At 36.6% G+C, this 21,472-nt stretch overlaps 1 protein-coding gene across 1 annotated transcript in view; it reads left to right on the forward strand.

Annotated features, from left to right (window-relative positions):
• Nucleotides 1-21,472, forward strand: part of LOC144251997 (DNA polymerase alpha catalytic subunit-like) — a 99,670-nt gene that overhangs the window by 47,844 nt on the left and 30,354 nt on the right. Inside the window, 10 exon segments of the mRNA XM_077794593.1 lie at nt 1,636-1,760; nt 5,807-5,903; nt 6,944-7,024; nt 13,015-13,130; nt 13,590-13,652; nt 14,482-14,574; nt 15,006-15,093; nt 15,350-15,551; nt 16,087-16,262; nt 20,629-20,741. Of these exon segments, the coding sequence (XP_077650719.1) occupies nt 1,636-1,760; nt 5,807-5,903; nt 6,944-7,024; nt 13,015-13,130; nt 13,590-13,652; nt 14,482-14,574; nt 15,006-15,093; nt 15,350-15,551; nt 16,087-16,262; nt 20,629-20,741 (1,154 nt within the window).

A 21,472-nucleotide genomic window follows, 5' to 3' on the forward strand; every position in this document is an offset into this window, starting at 1 on the left:
TGTTGTTATGAATATGCCATTGGGGTTGGAGCTTTTAAGATGCCTCTTTATCAATACATCTCCCTTTTTGTGCCTACTCATTTTAATAAATTAGCATGGAATATAGTAGATGGCTGCTAAGCCTAAACTTATGGCTGGCAGGCAGCACTGTCATCTTGATTTGATTATTCATCAGCTGGTATCTGTGGATGAATTCATTTCAGTATGTGTGTGGGGTGGTCAGTTTGTAATGACCAAAAGCATGAAGAGTTAAAAAGTTGAATGAGTGAATCATGAGGCCCTCTGGTATTTCAATCAGTTTTGACAAAATATATTTTAACCTTGGTAATGTGTTATTATTAACCTGTAATATCATGGTCCACTGAGGTCTTGAAGTCAGTGATAGAATTAATAAGATGGTTCCTTAGAACCATCTTTGTTTTGTTGTTGTTTTGTTGTCCTCTAATCCTGTCATGATCTTTCAATACCACTATGAACTTTTTTTTTTTAAATATTTTTTTTTAGTTGTCAATGGCTCTTTATTTATATGTGGAGCTGAGAATCAACCCTGTACCTGACACATGCTAGGCAAGTGCTTTACCACTGAGCCATGACCTCAGCTCACCACTATGAACTTGAAAAAAAAAATAATTCCACTTTTTTTTTTTTTGGTTTTAGATGGACACTTTATTTATTTTTTATGTGGTGCTGAGGATCAAACCCAGTGCTTTACACATGCTAGGCAAGTGCTCTACCACTGAGCTACAGCCCCAGCCCAAGAATAATTCCACTTTTAATGTTTTTACTTTTGCTTCTTTATATAGTATCATCTTGTATTAGAATTATGGTACCATCTTTGTTAAATACCCCCAGTCTCTAATGTATTTCACTTTGAAATTCCAGGTACTTTACCTGAACTTCTATTAGGGCATGTGTTCTACATATTCTTTAAGATCCAATTGCTACTTATCTCCTACATTAGATTGTAGGTAGGGTAAACACAAAGACCATATTTTTTGATCTTTTAGTCCATCATAGCACCTAGTATTTTGCAAAGAACAGATCCTTCTTAAAGACTTTCAAATGTTGATTAATAGGAAGCAAAATGAATTGTTCTTTTATGACCTACTGGATTATTTGTGGCCTGTCATTTCCAATGGGAAGGCTGTAGACTAGCTAACAGCTAATATTTCTGTAGGGTATCAGTTGGCTTTGAGACTTTCCTTTTTTTTTTCTGGAAAAAATTAACATTGGCTTCAGTTGTAACAGGATCTTAGAGAAGATTTTTGAAGAACTACAGGATCTGCATATTTGGCCATGAGCTTTGTGAATTATTTTACATTATAATATTTAATTTAATATTACATATAATAAAATTGCATATTATTGTTGACTAGAAGTGTTCTTCATTTTTTTTGGGGGGGGGTACTGGGGATTGAACTCAGGGGCACTTTACCACTGAGCTACATCCCCCAGCCCTTTTTATTTTGAGACAGAGTCTCATGAAGTTGCTTAGAGCCTTACTAAGTTGCTGAGGCTGGCCTTGAGCTTGCAATTCTTCTGTCTCAGCCTCTCTAGTCACTGGGATTACAGGCATGCACCACCATGCCTGGCTGTGATTTTGTAACATCTCCTATACCTTTCTGTTTTTATCACCTGTGTCAGATTCAGGAAGTTTTGTAACTTCTCGGGCTTGTAGAGAAAAAAAGTCAAAGAAAGGTCGCCAAGAAGCTCTAGAAAGACTGAAAAAGGCTAAAGCCGGTGAGAAGTATAAATAAGAAGTAAGTAACCATTTTTCTTCCTGTACTTTATCTAATTTATAGCCTGCTGGTAGTGTGTGTCACCTCTGTAACTGTATTAGTCATCTTTTTGTCCCAGTGACCAAAAGACCTGACAGGAACAACATAGAGGAGGAAAAGTTTGCTTTGGCTCACTGTTTCAGAGATTGAATTCATAGTTGGCCAATTCCATAGCTCTTGGGCTATGGAGAGAGGCAGAACATTGTGGCATAAAGGCATGGCAGAGAAAAAGCAGCTCAGAATATGGCAATGGGGGGAAGGAGGGAGAGAGAGAGAGAGAGAGAGAGAGAGAGAGAGAGAGAGAGAGATATTGATTGATTGATTTCTGCTCACCAAGGACAAAATATAAACCCCAAAGGCACACCCCAGTGACCTATCTCCTATAGCCACACCTTATCTGCCTATAGTTAATGCCCAGTCAATCGATCCACCGATCAGGTTAAGGCTTTTATAACCTAATCATTTCACCTCTGAACATTCTTGCATTGTCTCACACATGAGCTTTTGGGGCATACCGTATACCTAAACTGTAACCTGCTTGAAATAATACTTTCCCAGAATATCTTCAGTTGAGGACTGAATACAAGTCATTAGTAACAAAGCAAAACTACAAAACACCCTTTGACTTTTATAAAGTTGTTTTAGGGTTTACAAAGTGTTTTCACACATATTTGAGCCACCAAAGAAGAAATCACATGGATTTAGAAATATTTGTGTATTTCTAAATACTAATTTAATTTAATAGTAATTATGAGGTAGATTTATAGATTATGGAGAGTACTCATTCCTTAAAAGTTCCTGTAAGGCACTTTACAGATGAGTTTAAAATTCCAAAATTAAAGTAGCTATATCTATACTTTCCTTATTTGGTGTGCTGTGTCTCTGCTAGGTCCCTTGGCTTCGCTGGGGGAACTGAGCGGTGCTTTAACTTTAAAGTCTTTAGCAGCCTAGTTAAGTACCTTCTCCTTGGACAGTATTGTTTTAATTTGCAAGGGAATGGAGACTTGGACCTTACTTCTGCAATGTCCTGCTTGTAAGATTGAATGTAATACACTTTTGGTGGTTTTCCTCTGCTCATTATTTTTGCCCTGTATGCAAAAAGTAAAGTGATTACCATCTATATATCATGGTTTAGCTTTACCTTCAGCACTCTTTCTGAGTATCTTAACTGCCAAGGCTAGAAAGTGATTAATGCTAGAAAATAATAATACCTAACTTTATTTTTCAGCTGACACTATTATAAGTGATTTTACTAATATGTTTATTCATTTAATCCATCTAGTAACCATATATAAATTAGATACTATGACTAACAACAGTTTGAGGTGAGGGCACAGAAATTCAGTGAGATCACATGGCAGATCCTTTATTTAGACCCAGGCAGTCTGGTTTTGGAATATGTACATTTCACTATGGCCTTTACTGTACTGGGCAATTAAGCAAATAGAAGAGGATTTTTTGCCATGTGGCTGGCACCATTTGTTCAAGTTAAGGGAGGCAATCAGATAATAAAATGTTGCTAAAAGAATTAGAGTGAAGCAAAAGTAAAGCATTTTTAATGTAGGTTTTGTGGGGCATTTCTGATGTTGGCACAATTTGGCTGATTTCTCTTTAAACACTGTGATATTAATTGTATGCCTCCCCAGCACTAATAAATAAAGAATCAGGGCCTGGGATTGTGGCTCAGTGGTAGAGCGCTTGCTTAGTGCATGTGGGGCCCTGGGTTTGACCCTTAGCACCACATATAAAATAAATAAATAATAAATAAAACAAAGGTATTGTGTCCACTGCAACTAAAAAATATTGAAAAAATAAAGAGTCAAAAGAACTTTTTATTCAAAATGATTTTTTTAAATATTTATTTTTTAGTTGTAGGTGGACACAATATCTTTATTTTATTTTTATGTGGTGCTGAGGATCAAACCCAGTGCTCCACACATGCCAGGAGAGTGCTATACCTCTGAGCCACACCCCAGCCCCCAAAATGATTTTTAAAAATAGTTTTCTTAGCCAGGTGCAGTGGTGCATGCTTATAATCCCAGCAATTTGGGAGGTTGAGGCAGGAGGATCACAAGGTTGAGGCCAGCCTAAGCAACTTAGTGAGACACTATCTCAAAAAATAAAAAGGCTGGGGCTGGGGCTCAGTGGCAGAGCACTTGCCTAGCATGTGTGAGGCACTAGATTTGATCCTTAGCACTGCATAAAAAAATAAAATAAAGTCATGCTGTCCATCTACAACTACAAAGAAAAACAAAAAGGACTGGGGATTTAGCTCAATGGTATAGCACCCGTGAATTCAATCCTCAGTATCAAAAAGAGAAAGTTTTCTAGGATCTTCTTAATATTATATAAATCAACTGGGCACAGTGGCACCTGCCTATGGTCTCAATGGCTCAGGAGGCTGAGGTAGGAGGATCACAAATTCAAGGCCAACCTCAGAAACTTAGCAAGACTCTATCTCAATATAAAAAGTAAAAGGGTTTGGGGATGTAGCTCAGTGGTAAAGTGCCCCTGGGTTCAATCCCCAGTACCATCCCCTCAAAAATAGTATATAAATCAGTTGGACTTGATGGCACATGCCTATAATCCCAGTGGCTTGGGAGGCTGAGGCAGTAGGATCATGAGTTCAAAGCCAGCCTCAACAATGGCAAGGTGCAAATCAATCCAGTGAGACCCTGTCTCTAAATAAAATATAAAAAAGGGTTGGGGATATGGCTCAGTGGTCAAGTGCCCCTGAGTTCAATCCCCGGTACCCCCCCAAAATAGCATATAAATCAATTATTTAAATAAAAAACAACAGTATGCCTTCAACCAACAATAATAATTATGCCAGCCTCCCCTCCCGAAAAAGAAAATTGGTTAATATGATAATATTAATTGGACTAGTTTACATTTGGCTTGTTAATAAGTTTGGTAGAGTAGGTCGTTTTTTATCAAATGGTAAAAGGCCAAATCAGTACCTGCCAGTGATCCCTAGAGAGTAAGTTAAAAAAGAGGTGAAACAAAGCCTAGACCTGTAATCATTATATGCTTTATAGGTGTGGCAGAAATCAGTCAGCTCTGTTCATCAAGCTCTCAAATCTCTGTGTCCCAGGTTTTTCCTAGAGTCTTAGCTCTTCAGGTAGAGTTAGTCATCTCCCCTGATATCCTATTTGAAAAATGCAGAACTCTTGAGAGAAGGTGGATATTTTTCATGAGATATCTATGAAATCTTCCTAACCAGCTCACCAGATTCTCATTTGGGGTGTATGTGGCCCATTACCATGGGCAGTGGCAGCAATGGTGCACTTCTGTTATTTTGTGCAGAGGCATTCTGCTTTAGTTGTACCAGTAGCTCATGGTACTATGACCCTTTGACAGGCAGCTAGTGTGGCTACTTTCTCTGGACTTGCCTTTCAAACAGCTCAGCATATAAATCCCTGTGCAGTTTCAAAACCTGAGAGTGGTGGAGGATCAGTGGTGAAGCAAAGAGCGAACACTCAAAAGCCTTTTCTTGTTGGCTTATAGAAGAATATGCTTGTTTTGCCAAATTTTTGTAGGGGGCTGGATGAGGGAGATTTTCCTTTTGCATTTTATTTAGTCAAACAGGCATTAAAATTGTTGTCTATTTGTAGAACATCCATCAGTAGTGGAGAAAGAGGTGGTATGCCTTACAAGTTTGCTAAGTATAGGAGCAACCAGTCTAGAAATTACAAGTGAATAATCCCCAAAGCAGCTAATGAAGAATTGGCTACAATTCAGTTTGTTTTTTACGAAGTAGATGAGTAATTGATGGTGTGACAAGTATATTATGCTAATGGAATCATTTAATATCTTATGTTAACACCCACCTAAAAGGAATACTAAGTTAATTGATGTCTATTTAAGGAAAACCCTGTAGTGATATTGAATGTCAGAACTCATGATTTGGTTGCAGCTTCTCCATCAGGCTGCCATTCCAGTTTCAATTTGACAATTTTTTTTTTCATAAGAACTGTTTAACACTTTCACTCCATTTGAAGCTTTTTCTCAAACTTGTATAATGGCAGATCGAGGACTTCACAAGTGTTTATGAAGAAGTTGATGAAGATCAGTATTCGAAGCTGGTTCAGGCACGGAAGGATGATGACTGGATTGTGGATGATGGTATGTAGGAGGAAATTACCTGCCAGGCACTGTGTTTGTTGCTTTTTGTAGGTTTTCATGTGGAGTTTCTACTTTGCCTGGGTGGATGGAAGGCATTGTTAGAATCATACCTTTGGTTTGGATCATTTTTAGTTATTTGAGGATGAGGAAGCAGAACAATAAGAAGTTGATTTGGCAACATTTTGGAGAATCAAGTCACATACCTCAAGATATAGTAAAAATCATCCAGGAAACGACTCTGTGGGAATTGTGAAGATGCATGAGACCCTGCATTCAACCCCCAATACCAAAGTGGGAAAGGGTGAATTGGGAGGAGGGTGAATTGGAGTGAATTGTTTCTGTGGGGCCAAAACACAGCATCTGAATTAAGGGACAGAGATTGAGGTTCTCTTTTCTCCTTTGCAACTGTGTGACTGTGGCCAAGTTACTTAATGCATTGAGCCACAAGTTTTTATTCTATAAATGGAGATAAGAAAACTATCTCCCTGATTGCTGCAAGGAGCACATGAAGTTTTAGGTATGAGAGGTAATATGAGCAATGGAAAGTACTGTAAAAGCTGGTTCTTTTCTACTGTTCTTCTGTCCCTTGTATAAAGTTTCCTGCTTATGTGATTGCTGACCACAGGAAGGAGATATAGACTGTGTCTGTGATTATGTTTCTATTTCTGTAATAGAGCTCAGCTATATTCTAATTTTCCCATGCAGACTAGGGTGCCTTTCTAGGCTTTTAAAAAATTCTTCTGGTAGAGTAAAATACCTGTGAAGCAAGCTTTTGTGGCTAAGTTTTTGATCCTGTGGGACCAGATCATTTCCCTGTTTCACCTAGCTAGGTATAGTATATATTTGGTTTTGATGCCACATCTGCTGTGTGGATGACCTGCCTTGTCTGAGACCTGTTTGAATAGGATTCTGATGCACTTATAAATGGAACAGACTAGGAGAACATCTGAGTGGGTACAAAAGTATTCTTTTTGCCAAGGCTAAAATATTGTTGGTGACTTGTGAAAACTTGATCCCAATATTAAATTTTGTTCCTGCAGATGGTATTGGTTATGTGGAAGACGGCCGAGAGATTTTTGATGATGATCTTGAAGATAATGCTCTTGATACCAGTGAGAAAGGTACCTACAAGAGAATGTCATTTTGAGATTTGAAGAATTGTCTAAACTTTTAAGATGACTTGGTATTCTGAAACAGTCTCCTTTTGAGGGAGAAGAACCTACACAATTATTTTTAGATAGAGTATATGTTCTGACAGTGAGAGAATCACAGTTGTGTAGAAAATTAAATGTAAGAAACAAAAACAGTACCAGAAAGTATGAAATTTTTAGTCCTATGGTCAATTTAGAGTTGTTGATATTGAGGACTGCCATAGTAAGTGATGTGTTTTAATTCCTACTGAAATGATGAACTCAGAATTTTAGCTCTTCAGTAATTGTACAGTACAATAATAAAGTTTAGAACTAGTGTAATCAGCTTGCTTTGTTTAATTGAAATTTAAAATGATATGAATGAATGTGTTAAATTTTCTTAACTGTACAATCTTGGCATTTTTTTCAGGTAAACAAGCCAGATTTAGTTCTGTAAAATGAGAATGGGAAATACTCCTTGTTTTTTTTTTTTTGTTTGTTTGTTTAGTTTGTTAATTGGTCTTCTACCACCAAGTGATAGATAAGGGGTCAGCAAACTATGGCTTAATTTTTTGGGAAAAAAAAAAACACTTCATTGAGATATAACTCACATGCTGTGTAATTCACTCATTTAAAGTATAAAATTCATCACAGAATTGTGCAACTATCACCATAGGTTATTTTAGAACATTCTCCATTAACAGCCCCCCCCCCATATCATCAAATCATATCGGTTTTTATACAGCCATTGAGCTAAGGAAAGGTTTTTATGTTTCCAAAGTGCGTGTGTGTGTTTGGTGCTGGAGATTGAACCCAGGGCCTTGTGCATGGGAGGCAAACACTCTACTAACTGAACTATATCCCCAGCTCCCAAAGTGTGGTTTTTGAAAAAACGATAAATATAAAGAATACATAATCATGTTACAGAATCCTATTTGGCCACAAAGCCTTATGTCTCTGCTATCATGCTCTTACAGAGGGAGTGGACTCTCATTTGCACATTAATGTTTTGCAACATTTGTTTCCTCTCCCCTTTCCAACCACTGACACAGACTAGTTGTTGGTGAAATTTTTGAACTTCAGAAGTCCCTTTCTAAGAATAAAGGCTCTCATCTGCTTAACCACAGTAACATTATCATTTATCATTGTCTATAGTAATATGTGTCCAGTTTGCTGAGTAAGGTGTTTTGCAGCTTTTTTTTTTTTTTTTGCAGTATTGGAAATTGACCCTGGGCTTGCTTCACATACACAAGGCCCTGAATTCATGCCCTCTGTAAAGAGCATACCATTCCCTTAGTGTTGATAATAAATTTGATCTCCTGGTTAAGATGATATGTCAGATTCCTTCTAAAGCTACCTTTCCCCCTTTATGATTAATGCAAATAAGTGGTGATAATTTGAGACCATGTGTATATCCCATTTTCCCATGAATTTTCACCCAGTGCTTTCAGCATCTGTTGATGATTCTCTCCTTTTAAATTTTTTCTATTATTTTTGAGATAGAGTCTTGCTACGTTGCCCAGGCTGGCCTTGAACTTCTAGGGTCAGGTGATCTTCGTGCTTAAGCCTCCTTAGTGGCTGGGTCTACAGGTGCATGCCACTGCACTCAGCTTCTTTCCTTTTTAAAATTATCAATTCAAACTCATGGGTTTCTAGAAAATTTACTGTTATAATTCAGTGCTACCATTTCTCCTTTCGGTGTTCAAATTATCCCAGATTTAGCTGGTAGGAGTGAAACCCCTTTTAGTTGGTGCCTGCATCCTTTTGATGTGATCCAATCAGTCTGAGCATTTCCTAGCTATCAGGGCTGAGAAGATGTTCAAAGTTTACCTTGTATTCCTCCTATACCAGACTTGGAATCAACTGTTTCTAGCCACTATCTGGTTCCTTTCATGGGGAATATTATTCAGATCTGGGAGAAGGATGTGTTTATTGCTCTTGGGGTATGGTGGTTTCTAGCTTCTAGGCCCTTTTGGTGAACAGAACTAGGAAATTATGTATGTTTTGAATTCATACTGATAAATTTTATCCCAGTCCAATACTACTGAATTCATCTTCCAATTCATATTTTTACACTTTCAATGAAAATCCTTGTTTTCTGAAATATACACAGTTGATTTAGAATTACTAAACCAACAACCTTTCTGTTTATTTTAAGGTACTTTTTTTTAGTTATAGGTGGACACAATATATTTTATTTTGAGGATCGAACCCAGTGCCTTATGCATGCTAGGCAAGCACTCTACCTCTGAGCCACAACCCCAGCCCTCTATTAACAACCTTTCTAAGTAAAGTTTATGATTTCTTTGCAATTTTACTTGTTCTTGGCGTATATCCCTCTAAAGATTTATTGTGAGAGTTTATAGGTTCATTTGTTTTTGTATTCAAATTTTTAAAAGTCTTTAACTTTTTACAATATTATAAAATAACTATATAATGTCAAAATCAAAATGATATCAAGAGATATATGCAGAAAAGTCTTGCTCTTATTCCTATGCCTTCTGACTTATTTCTACCCATCTCTATAAATAACCATTTTAATTAATTTCTTGTTTATCTTTCCTTTATTCACAGTTATTAAAAAAAAAAAAACATATGTTTGGTTTTCCCTCAGAGGGGATGTTATTTATTCATTCATCCATCCATTAGAGTATGAATGGACTAATTTCTGCCAAACTGTAGTGTAGAAACTCTATACACTGGGACCCTTTTGTAGAATTGTTTCGAATTGTGTATTTGTAGTTTATATGCGTCCTGGAAGATAGAATGAACCCATTTACTGTATTATGTCCCAGAATCAAGGATACCTGTGTTATGGCTATATTGTTAATTATATCAACTTTACATAGTCCCGAACACCTATGTAGATTTTAGTTTTGGTCAGCTGCAAATTAGGATGTTGGACTGGTTAAGGAGCTTCTCAAAGAAAGGACCCATGTCCCACTCACTCCAGGGCTGATCACAGCAGCAGACATGAAAGAAGTATGCAGTATTTGTTGAATAAATGAGCCACCACTGTTTCTTTTCATATTGTTATCTGTTTTGGCAATACATTAGTAAAGAGAATGAGTTGATATTCTGGAAGACAGCTAGTCTTAGAAATTTTTATTTCATGCTTTGCCACTGTCATTCACCCACAAATCCCCATTGTTTCAGTGAACCTCACTAAGAGCCCACGTAAGGTCACAAGATATTATGAAGGCAAACAGAATTCTGAAATCCATTTTAAAAATTTACAAGAAATTGTAGTTTTGAGTATAAAGTCAGCTCCTTATGGTGTGAATCCAGTCCCTGGCATGCTGTTTTCAAATAGAGAAAAATATTGGTCAAGTCCAAATGAAGAAAAATAACTGGAAAAGTACAATAAAACAAACACTAATTGTGGATTTCTGCATACTAAACTGTGTGTGTGGGGGCGGTTGCTGGGGATTGAACCCAGGGCCTTGTGCATGCAAGGCAAGCACTCTACCAACTGACCTATATCCCCATATCCCCAGCCCCCTTGCATACTAAACATTTTAACCATTAAGTATATTCTGTCTTCAAACTGCTCCAGTTGGTCTCAATAAAGATACAAGTTCCTTAATGCAATTCTCTGGTCTCACATATTTTACAAATGTCCTGTAAACCTTTTCATAGCCTTGCCATGTGAAAAATGCCTGTTTTTATTATGGTAGAATACATATCACAGAATTTACCATGACATTTAGTACATTTGCAGTGTTTGCAGCCATCACCATTATCTAATTTCAGAATATATTCATTGCCCCAGATGGAAACCCCATACTCATTAAACAGTCACTCTCTAGTCTTCCTTCCCTCAGCACCTGGCAACCATTAATCTGCTTTCTGTTTCTATGGTTTTGCCTGTTGTGGATGTTTTATATAACTGGGATCATACAATATGTAACATTTTTGTCTGGCATCTTTCACTTAGCATAATGTTTTAAAGTTCCTTCCATGCTATAGCATGTATTAGTGCTTTATTCTTTTTTGTGGCTGAATAATATTATCTGGATATGTGTTGCCCATTTTGTTTACCCATTAATCAGTTGATGGGCACTGAGTTATCTACCTTTTTTAATGCTGCTATGAACATGTATGTTGAAGCTTTTGTTTGAATACCTGATTTCAATTCTTTTGGATATATACCTAGGAATGGAATTGTGTGTACGTATTTCTATTTTCTTTCTTAGACAAAAGATATCATCTATAGATAGTTTTGTAGTTTGCTTTTTTCATTTAAGATATTCTGAAAATCACTTCATATTAGTACTTAACAGATTTTTCTTATTTATGTCTTTATGGCTGCATAGTACTCCATTATATTGATATGCTATCATTTATTAAAATAATTATTTCGGGTAGACATTTATTTTCAATAATTTATTATTACAAATAGTGCCACACATCCAGTATCTCTTGTGCATATTATGTTTTCCTTGGAAAATTCCTAGAAGTGGAATTGTTGGCTCAGAGAGTAAATGCTCACAAAATTTTTTTTAGGCGTTGACAAGATATTGCCAAGTTCTCAAGTTCTTCTAGGAGTTTTTCTTTTGTACCCTCCTATGAACAGTGTCTGGGTGTGTATTTCCCCAAAGCCCTGCTGATAGTATGTTGTTAAGCTGAATTTTTGCGAGTCTGATATGCGAGAAATGGCATCTCAGTGTGGTGTTCATTTGCATTTCTTTTATACAGAAAGTTGTGGATCTTCTCATAAAACTTTGTATTTATTGCTCACATTCCTTTTGAGTTTCAATTGGTTGTTTTAGGTCTTTATATCAGGGAAATGTTTGTCAGGGTAATGGATACTTTATCTGTGATACATATTGTAAATATTTTCTCCAGGTTTTTCTTTAAATTCCTTTTCTGGTTTAATTGAATTTATCAATCTGTTTTTTCCTTGAAAGTGGATTTTGAATTAGTGTTAGATTTTTACTATACCCAGGTTACAAAGGAATTTGCTTTTCTAAAGTACTTGCATAGTTTTATTTTTAAAATTTCCTTTTGATGTTTATATGGATCTTACAAATGGCTAGCCAACAGTATTTATTTATAAATCTATTTTTCCCCAAATGATGTAAGTTGTCACCTTTATTATATGCTAAATTTCCATATGTGATGGGGTCTTTTTTCTAGATTGTATTTTTTACTCATCTGGTCTCTCTGTGTATATGCCACTACCACACTATTTTAATTATTCATTTAGTTTTTTTGAGATTGAGACTATTTGGGGATGAATCAGAAAGTGAGATTAAAATCGACAGTATTAGGAAAGTTGATTTACACATGGTCAGAAGAGATTAAATGGCAAAAGTTTTCTTTTAATGAGCAAATGCCTCTGTGCTGTTTAGTGTTAATGTGACATAGTTGCATGTGTCTAGTTGCTGTTCTCATAAAAATGGAAATCAGGATGCTACAGTATCATAACTGGTAATTCCATTTCTTTGCAGTTAAGTTGTTCTGTCAAATTACATATAAAATCAAAGATATGATCTCATGAAGGTTACTAGGATAATATCTTGATTCCAGCTTGGCTTTATCTTTCCTATATCACTTTTTTTTACACAATACTTTTATTTATTTTTATGTGATGCTGAGGATTGAACCCAGTGCCTCACACGTGCCAGGCAAGTGCTCTACCATTGAGCTACAACCCCAGCCCTCCTGTCTCACTTAAAAAAAAAAGACTTTTTATTAACACTAACATTAGCAATTAAATAGTCACACTTAACTCATCCTGATATTTAACTTGTGTTTTATCAGTTTTTGTAATAACATTTAGCCCGAGTTTTTGAATTTAGCTTATTTTAAAGTTTCTTCTTTATGTACCTCATGTAAAATCTTATATATTTGTATTTTGAAGTTTTAATATTTTCTTCCCAAATTCCCATATATGGAGAACAAGTGACTACTAGGCTTTTTGTTTTCCAATTTGAACTGGGACCTTTTGTGTTTCTAAATAATATATGTTCCAATAGGAAACGATGCTAAAGCACGCAACAGAGACAAGAAGAATGTAAAGAAACTTGCAGTGACAAAACCAAACAATATCAAGTCAATGTTCATTGCCAGTGCTGGAAAGAAAACCACAGATGTGAGTTTCATGGTTTCTGTATATTTTGTCTTTTCCTTTGTGAAATGAATTTAGAATATGATTATACAGGTATTAGAAACTTAATACATATTTAAATAACATTTTCCCAGCTTCACTCACTAAGTTGACTTTAGTTTTCAAATGATTTAAGCACCTCAATGATTAGAATTTGGGACACAGAAAAGAAAGATTGAACAGGAAAACTGAATTGAAAGTGTGTTTAATTTCAGTGACTAGAAGGAATATCATGTAATGAGAATTAAAATAGAGGATGGGAGCTATAAATTTAGAATTTACGTATACACAGGTGGTAGTTAAAATCTGAATAGATTTGACCACTTCATTTGAAATGAAGATGTAAGGACTGATTGGTTAGGTTCTTCCTTTCATAGTCATGTGTGTGGTCTGGGTGAAAATTTAATGTGCAGGTCTCATTTTGCCTTCCTTTATAATCTCTAGAAAGCTGTAGATTTGTCTAAGGATGAACTGCTAGGTGACATTCTACAAGATCTGAACACTGAGGTAAGTGATTCTTTGGGAGTTATAAAATGTGCAGGGAACATAGGTTCTAGAAATAATTCAGAAGTTGTATGGAATAGACTTTTGCTAGAATTTAAAAAATGCAAGGACAGTACCACCAAAAGAAATATCCCACAAAAATAAAAAGAAAAATAAAATCTTCCAGTTAGTTTCTTCTCACCATTTTAGGTGAGTAGTTTCTAGCTGTTACAGCTATGCGATTATGTAGATGGGGCTGTGTGGATGTATGTTGGAAGTAGTAAGAATACACCCAGGAATCAGTTCTGTGAATGCTCACTGCTTGTGTTCAGTTGCTATAGCATATGTTCCCTAAATAGATTGAAGCCTGTCAGTCTTTAATTCTGAGTGGGAGTGAAGAAAGAGTTAGTGTCCTATTCCTGATAGAACTCAAATAGGCTCACCTACACTGTGAATTTGAAATTTGGCAATTTCTCATAAATTCTAAGTGCTTATTTAGAAGTGTATTTCTTTCTAAATGGCCATACATCAAAATAATCTAGCATCAACACTATGCAGTCATATGTATCTTGATTGTTTTTAAATGTAATATTCTGGAAGGATAAGTGAAAGACTGCGTTAAATTTCAAAAAGAAAAGAATTGGTGAGGGGTGGATCCGGTATCTATTCAGGTTTTCTAGTGATTTCTGTAGTATTTTTGCTATAGTAACCACAGTGTATGAACATAGATCCTGCGGGGGGGGTGGGCAGGGAAGGAAAAATGCTTATTGGGTTTCAGTGAGCGAAATGCACTTTGTCTGTTACGTGGTAAACCAAGCATGGCAGTGAATATCTGTCTTACCCTTCCTTTTAGAAACCTCAAATAACTCTTCCACCTATAATAATACCTAAGAAGAAAAGATCTACTGGAGCTTCTCTGAATCCTTTTGCTGTGTACACCCCCAAGGTAAAGTGTATAGAGATACCCTGTCTTGATTTATGATATTGTTTTAAATTTATGTATGTTTGCTTTTCTATGTGAAGGAAATGCCTTTCAATTTATTTTTGATTTTTTTTTAAATTAGGACTGCCATTCAATATATAGTTTTGTGTATTTCAAAAATAGCATGTGCCTGCTTTTTTCATAGTAAATTTTGTAGTAACTAATATGTGTTTATTATAGCTATTACAACTGTGCTAAATGCAATAATTTTCCTCCTGGAAACAAGTATTTTTTTCTGTAAATCTAGGTAACAGTAAAATAATTGAAGCTATTACATTAATAATACATAAAATCTTTTTATAAATGGGAACTGTCGTTATCTTTGGTCAGGGTAGGGCAGTTACATATTTTTAGTATGCAAGTCTAAGTGACTAAACATTTAAAAATGTTTACAGGCAATTCCTTCAGGAAAAACTGCTTCCCCTGTCACCAGGAAGGAGCTTTCATTAACTCCTGTTCCTCTTAAACGAGCTGAATTTGCTGGTAAGTCTGATGTCAGGCAGAAGTGCAAGGGTGTTGAGCAGTTGTTTTTATAGCAGTATAAGAAGTGGAGGTATTGTGATGGCAAGTCTAAGTGTGAAAGATTTGGATTTGTAGCACTAAAAGTTAAAAACATCCAATTTGGAGACTAAAGAGAAATACAAGTGTAGGAAAAGGGATGTGCTGATGTTTCAGTGTTGGGTAAACCATTGTGCCCCAGGTACTAGCATGTGACAGGAATATATGCTGATGTCTATAGGAGAGCTGGTGCAGCCAGAGTGTCCGGAAGATGAGTATGAGTCAGGGGAAATGGAGTTTGAAGATGGTGACTTTGATGAGCCCATGGAAGCTGAGGAGGTGGATATGAAGCCTGTGACTGCCAAGACTTGGGACCAAGAGTGTGAGCCAGCAGAGAGGATGAAACATAAGGCGGATCCTAGGAAAGAGACCACGTCTTGCTTGTAAGAGCATTTTCTGGTATTTTTTTTCCTGGCAGATAGCACTCTAATCAATCTGTTAGATTTTTTTTGAATTTTTTTAATATTTATTTTTTAGTTTTTGGTGGACATAAAATCTTTGTATGTGGTGCTGAGGATTGAACCCAGGCCGCACGCATGCCAGGCAAGCATGCTACCGCTTAAGCCACATCCCCAGCCCCTCTGTTAGATTTAAAAAAAAATTTTTTTCATTGTAGATGGACACAATACCTTTATTTTATTTATTTATTTTTATGTGGTGCTGAGGATTGAACCCAGTGCCTCACATGTGCTAGGCAAGTGCTCTACCACTGAGCTACAGTCCCAGCCAAGATTTAAAAAAAAAAAAAGTTTTCATAGTTATAGATGGACAGCATGCCTTTATTTGTTTAGGTCTTTATGCAGTGTTAAGGATTGAACCCAGTGCCTCACACGTTAGGCAAGTGCTCTGCCACTGAGCAGTAGCACCAGCCCTACTCTGTTAGATTTTGAAAAGTTTTGGAAAATTTGATTTCTGCAGGGGAAGTTTTCTCCCAGATGACTCTTGTTGGGGCATTGATCAGGAAGATGATAGTTTCTCAGCACAAGAAATTCAAGTGGATTCCAGTCAACTCCCATTGGTAAAAGGGACAGATGAAGAACAAGTGTTCCAGTTTTATTGGTTGGATGCTTATGAAGATCAGTACAACCAACCAGGTAATCAAAGATAAAGTAACCATATGTCTTGATGGAGTAGCAAGTTTTCCCTTGAATATTTAGTGATGAACATTGGCACAGGCTCTGCCCTCATGTAAGTGTGTTATAGGAGAGTAGGACTTGTTCATTGTAAAGTTCGTGAGCCACCGTGTGGTGTGAATAGTCCTTAAAATGCTTATTCCAAAAATCAGTTATTTGTGATTTTTGAATGTGCTTGTACTTTGCCATTGATGTATCTGAAGTTGCAGGATTATTCTGCAAATGGAATCAGTCATTAATTTGTCTCTTTATTTAGCAAATTGGACACATGTTATGTTTAAGGCACTGAGAGGGGGTGAACAAACTGCACAAATTCCCTATGCTATAATGTTGCTTATGTTTTAATAGGGTGGGAGTGGGTGGGGAGAAATTGGCTATAAATAAAAGAAACTGATGTAAAAGGGAGTTTGTTGTAGGATGCTCAGTGAAGGCCTGTCTTAAGAGATGATCCCTGGGCTAAGATGTGAGGCACATACAGAGTCGAGGAAAGGACATTTCAGCTTAAGCATCCAGTAAGTGGGAAGGACTGACACGAAGAAGGTGGCCTGTGTGATAGTAGCATAGTTATCAAGTGATAAGATTGGTATGCAGTGAAGTTGGAGATAAAGGTAAAAGGCCATATAATGATGGATGGTCCCATAATTGACTTTGCATTTCAACAGGAATTCTCTTGTCTGTGAAGAGAATAACAGACATGTTATTCTGTGTGTGCATGCTTGTATATATAGCTGTAGAAGGGTGAGCTAGAGTGGGGTGGTAGGAAATTATAGAAACCCTGGAGATCAGTCATTCCAGGGCAGAGGTACTAGTTACTTGGACCCTGGAGGCTGGGAAGGAGAGAAATGAACGCATTTAACAAGTATTTTGATACAAACTTGTTGATGGATTGAATCTGAGCATTGATGGAAAGGAGAAATCAAGACTGATTCCCAGGTCATCCTAATGAACTAGTATTGTGAATTCTTGATTCACAAAATGCTAGGGATAAATTGAAGAAGAGGGCCACACAACAAATGAAACAAAAAGTTTATTCTCTTTTAGAATTCACAGGCCTGACCTTCTGATGAGGGGGGCCTTACTAACTCCCTCTTTGTAGAGGAAAAAAAATCATCTTACAGGAGCCAAGAATGCCCTTAAGATGACAGAGGAGGGTCATTCCATTTTTAACAACAGTAACTGTTAGAAAAGACCCTCCTCAAATTGAACAAATATGTTTCTGGTGGTGCTTCTGGGCCTGTTTCTTTTTAACCAAATTGAATATGTATTATTTCAGTTCTTCAGGATAACTTTTTTTTAAAATTTAAAAATCACCTCCAAATGAATGTTTTTTCATTAAACAGAAATAGTGGAGATTCTCTGTTTTTAATCTTTACCCTTTGCCTAAAAGATAGGAGGCAAAATAATTTTGACATATCTCATTTGTTTCTCATCTCTGAATTTGAGTAGCTGCCTGTTAATTCTGGGATTTTTTTTAAGTCCTGTTTTTTTTTTTTTAACCTTCTTCCTGTTTTCTAAGACCTCTGAGAGAACTTCTCAACTTCATGGAACTGAGAGGTGTAATAGGTAGCATAATGACCCCTCTCCCTAAAGATGTCTATGTACTAACATTTGGAGCTTGTGATGTTTCCTTGCATGGTAAAAGGGACCTTATAGATTTGATTAATTATTAACCCATAGGTTAATGGTTCCATCAAAACCAGAAACCTGGAAGCCATCTTTGATTCCCTCCTTTTCCTCACTTGTTAGTTTACTCCTTCTAAAGTAGATAATCTATCTCCTCATAACTGGTGCCCTGAACCCTTCTTGCCTACTGAATTCATTGTACCAGCCTCCTAATTGATCTCTAAACTGTTGTCTTCCACATTACTGCCAGAGTGATTGATCAGAAGAGTAACATTGACTATATCATTTCCTCATTTTAAAAAAATCCTCAGTAGCTATTGCTTATAACACAGAGTCCAAGCTCCTTAGCAAGGTTTCGGATGCCTGCTATCTATGAATTTTTGCCCTAGAAATTGCTGCTGCGTGTCCATTTACTCATAGTATTTGTCTGACTGGGATGCCCTTATCTGACACATTCTTCAAGATTCAGCTCAGTTGTCATTTCCTGAAAGTTTTCCTAAACCTCTAGATGGACCTTAGAGTCCTATGACCCCATCATACCCTTTCTCATTGTAGTTTTGTCATCTGATTTTGAAATGATCTGAATCAGTTTTTTTCTCTATTCCAAAGCCTTTAAGCTGCTAGAAATCTTTCATTTCCAGTATTCAGTATAATGCCAGGTCCATAGTAGGCATTCAGTGAATGGTCTCTGAAATAAACTACACAGTGATTGACAGTCTGGTGGATGCACATGGAGAGTTACAGAGCACCAGAGTTGAATTTGCTGCCATTATTTATTTTTCTTCCTAAATTCTTGTAGCAGTGTGAAATAAGAATGATTAAAACAAAAGTGGATGGTGATCACCTCCAAAGTAAGTGCCTATAAAGCATCATTGCCATTGCTTAGTGGAAAAGTGTTGGCCTATTATGTATGGGGCACCAAGTTTGATCTTCAGCACCACATAAAAATAAGATATTGTGTCCATCCACAACTAAACTCTTTGTGAAAGAGAGTTTGTTATTTTTATCATTTGTTTTTTGGTTTATACTCTTATTAGTAAATACCATTGTTTCACAGGGCAGGGATCTACTAAGGTACCATAATGTCCAATATGATGGCCATTTGTAGTTCTTTTAATTTATACTGTTTAAAAGGAAGTAAAATTTAAAATTCAGTTTCTCAACCAGTAGCCACCTTTTAAGTGCTTAATGGCCACATGTGAAAAGTAGCTACTATATTGGATGGGTCAGATACCAAACAAATATATATCATCACAGACATTTTTCTTAATTAGTGATGGTTTGTAGTAAGGGATATTGGAGGCTAAGATTGAAACATGGAGGCACAACTAAATTTTCAAAGTAATTAATTTCTGATATCAGGCCAGTGTCATGGATAGGTTTTTTTTTTTTTTTTTGTACTGGGGATTGAACTGGGGGGCACTTGACCACTGAGCCACATCCCCACCCCTGTTTGATATTTTATTACAGACAGGGTCTCACTGAGTTTCTTGCGCCCTGCTTTTTTGCTGAGGCTGGCTTTGAACTCGTGATCCTCTTGCCTTAGCCTCCCAAACCTCTGGGATTATAGGCATGCATATAGAAAGGGTGAAATAGATTATAATAGAACCCTGTTATGAGATATATATGTTTATATAGAATAAGAGATGTGTTAGGCAGCTTTTTATCACTATGATCAAATACCTGACAAGAACAACTTAGAGGAGGAAAAGTTCATTTGGGGCTTATGGTTTCAGAGGTTCAGTCCATGAACGACTGACTGACTACTGCTCTGGGCCCAAGGTGTGGCAGAACATGGCAGAAGGGTACAGTGAGGAAAGCTGCTTAGCATATGGTAGGCAGGAAGCAGAGAGAGGAGTTGAGGTGCAAGGGACAAAATACAAACCTCAAAGGCATGCTCCTAGTGACCCAATTCCTCCAACCATGCTATACCTCCCTATAGTTACCATTTAGATAGTCCATTCAAGCTAGAATGGACTGTTAGGTTAAGGTTACAGCTCTTATAATCAAATCATTTTACTCCTGAATATTTTGGCATCAACAGGAGCTTTTGAGGGGTACCTCATTTCCAAACCATAAGATACAAGATGAATTGTTTTTCCCAAATACAACTTTACATACAGAAAAATACTGATGTATGTATCCCAATACATGAAGGTTGTTTTTTATCAGTAAGTGTAAATAAAAAATAAATTTAGAATGATATTCTCATATTTGCATGTTTTCATGAGAGGTTGTAATAGCAGACTTGTTGGACAATAGTTGTTTTGTTTTTCTTAATCTGGATAATACTGGTTATAGGGAAACTGTTTATACTAAATTAGAGAATTATTCTATCCCCTTTCTCCCAGGGGTTGTACCACTGTGATAGTGTACTATGGCATAAGTACTGAGTTAAGAACTGGTTTTGGGGCTGGAGTTGTGGCTCAGCAGTAGAGTGCTTGCCTTACACGTGTGCAGCCCTGGGTTGGATCCTCAGCACATAAAAGTAAATAAATAAAATGAAGGTATTGTGTACAACTACAACTAAAAATAAATATTTTAAAAACAAAGAACTGGTTTTATATATGTTTGCTGTCAGAATGTTATCACAAAGGTATAAATGTGTGGACATGTTCAGTAAACATTTACGTTGTTCCTATGATTTGGTGTAATTGAAATGTTTTCTTTTCAATTTCAATTAAGTTTTCCCTTATTCTTTCAGGTGTGGTATTTCTGTTTGGAAAAGTTTTTATTGAATCAGCCAAGACCCATGTGAGCTGTTGTGTCATGGTGAAAAACATTGAGCGAATGCTGTACTTCCTTCCCCGTGAAATGGTAAGCATTAGTGATTAGCTTTGAGATTTCAGTAATTATATATGGCACCCATTCTCTATTCCAAGGTCAACCCTGTCCTTCAGTAGGGTAGCAGTTCTTCACAACCCCAATTCTTTCTTACTCCTTGCTTCATGACCGCTGATTGTCAGTAATTCCAATAGACGATGGGAAAATTAGAGAAATGAAGTTGAACTCAGTTTTTCAACTTGTTAGAGTAAAAGTGTCTGAGTTTTAATACAGAATGTTATATTTCCCTTACTCTTCATTTCCATAATAATTGGGCTTGGGACTCTAAGGCTCTAAAATGTGACATGGCATTTGGCCCAGTTTTCCTGCTCTTGTTGCATAGGCAGCTGTAATATTTCCCCTGTGGCCATTTAACAAGATCAGTTCCATTTGCTTCTTCTTTATTAAGACTTTTAATATCTCCAGCTCCCTCCCAGTATCAGCCCCTCCCCATTTCTGTTGAATTGTGGAGCATCTTGGTTAGGATATATAATACTTATTTTCCCATTGTTTCTTAGCATTGATCATCTTTGCCTTGCTTTATGGTGCTTTGGGAGGAATTGGCCATTGGGTTTAGTATTTTTAAGGGATTGTTTTGCCTTTGAACTCATTGTTGAGACTGTGCTATTAAGTGTTTAAATGGGGGAGGATGAAAACTGTTTTAAACTTGGGTTTCTGGTGGTTAAGAAGATCTTATGTACAGATACTTTTTCTGCCTTTTCTCC

This window comes from Urocitellus parryii, unplaced genomic scaffold, assembly GCF_045843805.1.
Source record: "Urocitellus parryii isolate mUroPar1 unplaced genomic scaffold, mUroPar1.hap1 Scaffold_35, whole genome shotgun sequence".
In the NCBI taxonomy this organism is placed as follows: Eukaryota; Metazoa; Chordata; class Mammalia; order Rodentia; family Sciuridae; genus Urocitellus; species Urocitellus parryii.